Source organism: Borostomias antarcticus (genome assembly GCF_949987555.1).
Source record: "Borostomias antarcticus genome assembly, chromosome: 25".
Lineage (NCBI taxonomy): Eukaryota > Metazoa > Chordata > Actinopteri > Stomiiformes > Stomiidae > Borostomias > Borostomias antarcticus.
The window spans coordinates 11020357-11027856 of record NC_140258.1 but is presented as its reverse complement, the minus strand read 5'-3'; the positions used below and the strand labels follow the sequence as shown (position 1 = coordinate 11027856).

The window sequence follows — 7500 nt, the reverse complement described above, 5'->3', positions numbered from 1 at the left end:
TCTGTGGAGATGGGAGAACCTTCTAGAAGGACAACCATCTCTGCAGCACTCCACCAATCAGGCCTTTATGGTAGAGTGGCCAGATGGAAGCCTTTCCTCAGTAAAAGACACATGACAGCCTGCTTGGAGTTTGTCAAAAGGCATCTAAAGGATTCTGATCATGAAAAACAAAATTCTCTGGTCTGATGAAACCAAGATTGAACTCTGTGGCCTGAATGCCAAGCGTCATGTCTGGAGGAAACCAGGCACCGCTCATCACCTGGCCAATACCATCCCTACAATGAAGCATGGTGGTGGCAGCATCATGCCGTGGGGATGTTTTTCAGCAGCTGAAGCTGGGAGACTAGTCAGCCCCGAGCGAAAGATGAATGCAGCAATGTACAGAGATCCTTGATGAAAACCTCCTCCAGAGCGCTCTGAACCTCAGACTGGGGCGAAGGTGCAGTTTTCAACAGGACAACGACCCTAAGCACGCAACCAAGATGTCAAAGGAGTGGCTTCGGGACAAGTCTGGGAATGTCCTTGAATGGCCCAGCCAGAGCCCAGACTTACGAGATCTATAAATGGCTGTGCACCAACTCTCCCTAACCGACCCGATGGAGCTTAAGAGGATCTGCAAAGAAGAATGGGAGAAACTGCCCAAAATTGGTGCGCCAAGCTTGTAGCATCATACTCAAGACTTGAGGCTGTAATTGCTGTCAAAGGTGCTTCAACAAAGTATTGAGTGATGTGAATACATTATGCACATGTGATATTTCAGTGTTTTATTTTTAAATAAATTAGCAAAATAAAAAAAACAAAAAAAATTCACTTTCATTATGGGGCATTGTGTGTAGATTTTTGAGAAAACTAAATCAATTTTGGAATAAGGCTGTAACATAACAAAATGTGGAAAAGGTGAAGGGATATGAATACTTTCCAGATGCACTGCATTTTTTCCTGTGTGCTTACAAGACCCTCAAAACAAAGCCTGACCAAACGCACATCACATTCATAATAGTGGCCAATCATCTATTTTTCTGTTGTAGTTATTACTTGTACCACACAGTCATTACCTGTAGACTACCATAGTCATTATCTGTACCAGTCATTACATGTATCACAGTCATTACATGTATCACAGTCATTGCCTGCGGGCGTGTAGTGGTGACTAAAGAAATGGGTATACTGTAACGGAGATGTTACAGTTTTTACATTAGTGGTGGTTAAAGAAGTTGGTGTACTGTGGGTCCATGGATAAAGAAGTGGGTTCACTCTGTATACCCTCCACTACACCACTCATTACCTGGACCATGCAGCCTAGCCCAACACTAGCACTCCCTGCCTAAATAAAGGTAAAATATGAATAATAAAAATTAATAAATAGCCAGGCTCAAGTACAGTACACACCAAACACTGGTAAGAATATGCTGAGTTAAATGAAAACAAAAGTTAGAGCATTACATTTCTGCTAGGAATATCACCTACACACTACAGTATGACATTTACATCTCCAATGGAACACACTACACTTGCAAAACATTTATTGATTGTTAGAAAATGTATGAGTCTCACGAATACGGTGTTCTATTGAAGAGAAAGACCATCTGTAACAATACTGTATGTAAAATGCCACATCAGGGTAAAAATAGCTTACAGCCAGTTGAATAACAACACTTTGGGACTGAAGTTCCCCTTACATCTCTGTCTCTCACTGGTTTACCTCAGAACAAGAAGATTATCCATCCTTTTCCACAGCCAAGTCTGTGGTTCTTGTGTTCAAGTGGTTCTTGCCCATGGTTCTCTCCAAGTTTTTAGCGTTCCACCGGGATAGTTGTACTTCAAGAGTCCAATCCAACAAGTCCATCTCTACTAGTTGCCAGTGTTCAACGCCCTGTGTTGCTAATGTACAGCCATGGTGAGGACTAACCCAATGAAACAGACATACACATGCTCCAGTCCTACCGGCCCAGCCAGGGGTTATACAGATGAGTTGGGAACCTTTATGACAGAAAGATTATTTTTTTCACATTTGAGAAAAAAATGTGTACCTCGGGAATGCAATAGATGAAACAATGAATTCAAATGGTTTTTTTGTAGTCTCAATAAAGCTCTTCTTATTGTGAGACAATTTCTCACTGCAGGTAAAACATACCGGCAACCCGGCTTCGTTAACTATACTGCGTAAGAGTTGGCCCATTCTTTAAAATGTTTTTGTTGTTCGCTTTTAGTTGGGGCTAGACAGATGGGCTAGGGTTAGACAGATGGGCTAGGGTTAGACAGATGGGCTAGGGTTAGAGAGATGGGCTAGGGTTAGACAGATGGGCTAGGGTTAGACAGATGGGCTAGGGTTAGAGAGATGGGCTAGGGTTAGAGAGATGGGCTAGGGTTAGAGAGATGGGCTAGGGTTAGACAGATGGGCTAGGGTTAGAGAGATGGGCTAGGGTTAGAAAGGTGGACTAGGGTTAGAGAGATGGGCTAGGGTTAGAGAGATGGGCTAGGGTTAGAGAGATGGGCTAGGGTTAGACAGGTGGGCTAGGGTTAGACAGATGGGCTAGGGTTAGACAGATGGGCTAGGATTAGACAGATGGGCTAGGGTTAGACAGATGGGCTAGGGTTAGACAGCTGGGCTAGGGTTAGACAGATGGGCTAGGGTTAGAGAGATGGACTAGGGTTAGACAGATGGACTAGGGTTAGACAGGTGGGCTAGGGTTAGAGAGATGGACTAGGGTTAGACAGCTGGGCTAGGGTTAGACAGATGGGCTAGGGTTAGAGAGATGGACTAGGGTTAGACAGATGGACTAGGGTTAGACAGGTGGGCTAGGGTTAGACAGCTGGACTAGGGTTACACAGATGGGATGGGGATCTGGTGCACCGAGGCGCTCTCAAAGTCCTGCAGCGCTTCCTGGCGCGTGTGGTAGTGCATGGCCACGTAGGACTTGGCGAAGCCGAAGGTCTGGGAGTTGGCCGGCTGCAGGCTGTTGGGGGAGCTGGGGCTGCTGTTGTAGATGCTGTAGTAGGGCTCGATGCGCGTGTTGATGGGGGTGGAGGTGCTGGGGGGCCGGGGCCTGCCCCCCCCCGTGGCCCTGGGGCTGGCCGCCGGCTCTCTGGAGTGGCTGGGCCCGCAGGCCTGGTCCACCAGCCTTCTCTGGGGTTTGGGAGACAGAACATAGGCAGAGTTGGTCTCGTGGTGAGACGACTTGTTCCGGTTGACCTCCAGGCTGCCCTTCCCCATAGCGTGTAACCTGGTCTTGTGTTTGCAGCACAGGAACACCAGCGTCACCCACTGGAGGCAGCAGAGCACGCGGCGCCGCAGTCCGGCGCTGTTCCTGGAGTAGATGAACGGGTTGATGCCGGACTTCAGGAAGACGAGCACGAAGCCACACAGTTCCAACTGGTAGTGGGCGAAGCTGCTCTGAGGGGACAGCACGTCGTGTGCCAGGGACACGCCCATGGGCAGGCAGCAGAGCAGCACAGAGCACACAATCACCACGCAGGTAGCCACCGCCCGGGAGTCCTTGGCTGAGGCCAGGTTGACAGAGGAGACCAGCTGGCAGCAGGTGGCACCGTGGGCAGCACCGGGAACCAGGGCCGGGCCGGGGCGCGAGGCGAAGGGGTGTGTCTGGACGTGCTGCAGCTTGTTGTAGCACTGGTTGCGGTACAGCGAGGGCACCTGCACGCCCTCGAAGACCAGCGGGGGCAGGGCTGTGGGGCGCGTGGCGTCCACGGTGATGACGGGACACTTCCTCACCTGAGCGTTTTTCCTCAGGGTCTGAGCGATCATCAGGTAGGACACCGACACCACAGCGACACAGAAGGCGAAGTCCGCCAGGTAGACGTAGAGCACCACCCGGGCGCGCGACCCCGTCAGACCGAAGTGCGGGAGGCAGGGGCCGCCCTGGCGGGCGTACGCCCTGAGGGTGAGCAGGGCGGCCATGGTGAAGCTGGAGGTCCAAAGCAGGGCGGTCAGCGCCAGCGTGCAGGGGAAGGAGGCCGAGCGGTTGGGCTGCTGACCCAGCACCATGCGCAGCCTGTGCAGGGCGATGACCGCCACCGTCTCCAGGGACATCAGGATGAAGCCGGAGCTGGTCAGGTGGAAGGCGAAGCAGAAGCTCTTGGAGACGCCGCCCCCTCCGCCCGCATCCAGGAAGAGCACCAGGGCGAACATGGGCGCGGTGACGCAGCACAGGAACAGGTCGCAGAATGACAGGTTCAGGATCATGATGTCGAAGTTGGTGCGGAACTTCCGGAAGGCGGGGTCGAAGAAGGAGAGGAACACCACCAGGTTGCCGTACGAGCCCAGGACGAAGATGAGGACGAGGAGCAGCGAGCAGGCGGTGAGGGTGGCGGTGTGGACGAGGTCCCAGCCCTGGGAGGGACCAGCGGCGCGGCCGGGGTCAGAGCTGCTGTTGAAGGCTGGCTGGGCGGGCATCACCTCCAGCAGGCGGGGGGGAGCGAGGCTGATGTTCATGGTTCTCAGGAGGAGGGAAACTCAGGCTCACTGGGCTTCACATCCTCCCACTGAAAGCGACCTCCTCAATGGCTGCCTTCCAGGTTACATCCGCCTGCAAGGGACATTACAACGCAGTTGGGGCCCAGTGGAATGAGTATGCCGCTAGATCTTGCTCTCTCTTACACACTCACACTGCCTTGGCTTGTAAGATTTAGACGTGGATTATAACGCATTGTCTCCTTGAAAATGCATTAGTGCGAGACCAAGATGCTCATTTCAATTCTAGTCGCAACTGAGTCCTGTCACCCTCTCTTCCTCCCTGGACGATCATCGCACTGATGTAGGCTACAATGCCCGTGGTCTGGATGGCTGCCCATGCAAACTGTCAAGACTAAATGACATAAAAACTGTCGGTCCTCGCCACACCCCACCATGAGCTACGCAACAAAATATCATAGCTTGTGATTTGATATAGAAGCACAACCAGCACAGTCTACACTGCAGCAAAACCGGTGCGTTTTAGAAGGCAATGCGTTAAAGCCCATTACAGAGACAATTGAGTAGGCTGATACGATATAGGTTGGCCCCTTTCATCATCTTGATAATAAAGCCTGGTCCCCATCTCATCTTGCACAGGGTACTTACATTACGCATCCATAATCACCGGTATATTTTCCGCGAACATAAACAGTCGGTCAAAAAACAAAATTGTATTCGTTTCTTTACGGTACATCCATACTTAAGAGCGGCGATCACGGTCTGATCGGACTAAGAAATCGGTATGAAGTCACGGTCTACGTATGAGCACGGGTACCGCCTCGAAACACGGGGATATTGGTTCAAGGTTCCTCAGAATGAAAGATCCGGTTGTGATCCTTTACCGTCAGTCAAGACCCAGACATCTCACCGGCTCCGGTCTCCCGTGGGCTCCGTGATCGGTGATTGCTTTCCTTTGCATTCATCTGAACAAAGTGGGCTCCAGTGGAATGTGAATTCAGGGATGAATTCAGGGATGAGGAGAATAACCACAAACACACAAACGCAAGGCACATATGCATGGTTTGATACAAAGACAATTTTTTATTTTATTTTTTTGTTGTTTTTAATTCATTACTTATAAGCAAACAGTAGGCCTATGTCTAAAAAAAATCACTGCAGTTTTTGGCACTACACTCTACAGAAGTGAGGTACTAAAAATGAACAACGCTTCAGTGAGACGGGAAAAAATAATTATTTTTTTTCCATCAGGGTTTAAAATATAAATTGTAATAACTAGTCTTGAGGAGCAGAAGGAGAGGGCTCTGGTGGAGACTACTGGGTCCAGAGGTACGGGGGTGAGGTTGCCATCATAACCATACTGCTCAGGTCTTCACAGCACACAGGTTTCAACACAACACAGCCTTGGGCGCTCACACTTACATTCACTACTGCATATATAGACCATGCGAGAGCAGCAGGAACATAAACACAGACTGAGCAGTCTACCAAATCTATCTAACTAACTTTAAGAAAAATAAAAACAGCACTCCAAAAAAAAAAAAAAAAAACTAAATAAATAAATAAATATGTCTGTTGTGTTTGTTATATACATACAATGTGCATATCATATAGATAAAACAAACACTCGTGCCTTTAAGTATGGTCGTGCCAGATTAAAAGCCTAATCTGGTCTCTGACCTGTCTTCATCCAGAATATGGGTGGTGGGGGGGAGGGGGTGTATGTACTGTCCACTTGGCCGCTAGGTGGGCTCAAAAGTCAACGCTCAGGAAGGACGCCTGAGGCCTGTACAGGATGTGCGCCTTCAAGCATTCCACGAACACACACGCACACGTGCACACGAACACACACGCACACACACACACAGAAAACTGTACAGTAATATTACAGACCGCAGGCCAGTCACCCCTGCTATGGTTTAACCTTAAATATTAAGTATAGTAGAAATGTATGAGTGAGCGCTAAATACATAAATACACAACTCTTTATTCCATACACCAGTGCCCCTCTCCCGTCTCTCTGGGTCCAGCAGGGCCTCGTTCCTTCTTCTGGGCTGTGGGACGGCGTGGGCCGGCCGGCCAGCCAGCCGGTCGGTCTGGAGACCCAGTAACTGTCTTGAGGAGGGCTCAAGCGGTCTCTCCATCAAGACAAGTAAACACAAAGCCATGTGGTGAATCTCGTGTAGATAATCCATCAGGCCCTGAGGACAGAGGAAATGGAGAAGAGCTTGAGGATCTGGCTCTGTTGGTGTGTGTGTGTGTTTCTCTAGGTGTAGTCTCGCGTAGCCAGACCTATCTCCACACTTCGTTTACGCTGTGCCAGTTCTGCAATAGGGGGGGAACACAGTATTTCTTTAAACCAATCACAGTCGTCTTGGGCGGAGCCAGCCCCACAGGACGCAGCGACGGTGCTCTTGCAAAATAGTCCGGATCGAATCTGATTGGTGCCGAGAGAATCTCTCGGCCCGAATCAGATTAATTTGCGTCGCCAGTCTCGCCACTGATTGGGCAGTGTGCCAACGAATGACAAGGTTTATTACCAAAACCTACATCCGTTGAGTCAGACTACTCTAGGTGTAGAAGCAGGGCCTAGGTAGCTAGGGGTGTGTGTTTGTGTGTCTCTCTATGCGTAGAACCAGGGTCCATGTGTGGTGTGTATCTATGCATAGAAGCAGGATCCAGGTGGGGTGTGTGTGTGTGTGTGTGTGTGTGTGTGTGTGTGTGTGTGTGTGTGTGTGTGTGTGTGTGCGTGTGTGTGTGTGTGTGTGTGTGTACCTGTTTAAGCGTAGTAACAGGGTGAGACCAGCAGGTCAGTCAGAACCAGCAGCTGATCGTCTGTGAACTGCTGCTTGTGTTCCTGCCAGTTGTCATGGTGAGTCCGGCGGAAGTTGGAAAGGGTCTTCTTCACCGTCATCTGCAGCATCAAACACACACACACACACTCTGGATTTGTCTCCTCTCTCACACACATGCGCGTGTGTGTGTGTGTGTGTGTGTGTGTGTGTGTGTGTGTGTGTGCAGGCGGTACTGACCTCTATAGGCTGTGTGTCGTTGAGGTGGGCGCTCAGGTC

The 7500-nt window shown here is 50.1% G+C and overlaps 2 protein-coding genes across 2 annotated transcripts in view; both read right to left on the bottom strand.

Moving 5' to 3' along the window:
* Positions 1-2824: 2824 nt before the first annotated feature.
* Positions 2825-4450, bottom strand: gpr75 (G protein-coupled receptor 75; the record flags this gene model as incomplete). Its single annotated transcript, XM_084458891.1, has 1 exon — positions 2825-4450. The coding sequence occupies one exon, from the start codon at positions 4448-4450 to the stop codon at positions 2825-2827; it is 1626 nt and encodes a 541-aa protein (XP_084315017.1).
* Positions 4451-5624: 1174 nt separating this feature from the next.
* Positions 5625-7500, bottom strand: part of psme4a (proteasome activator subunit 4a) — a 32341-nt gene continuing 30465 nt past the window's right edge. Inside the window, 3 exon segments of the mRNA XM_084458669.1 lie at positions 5625-6630; positions 7205-7343; positions 7462-7500. The exon segment at positions 7462-7500 is cut by the window's right edge and continues 95 nt beyond it. Coding sequence (XP_084314795.1) covers positions 7209-7343; positions 7462-7500 — 174 coding nt within the window. The 3' untranslated portion in view covers positions 5625-6630; positions 7205-7208.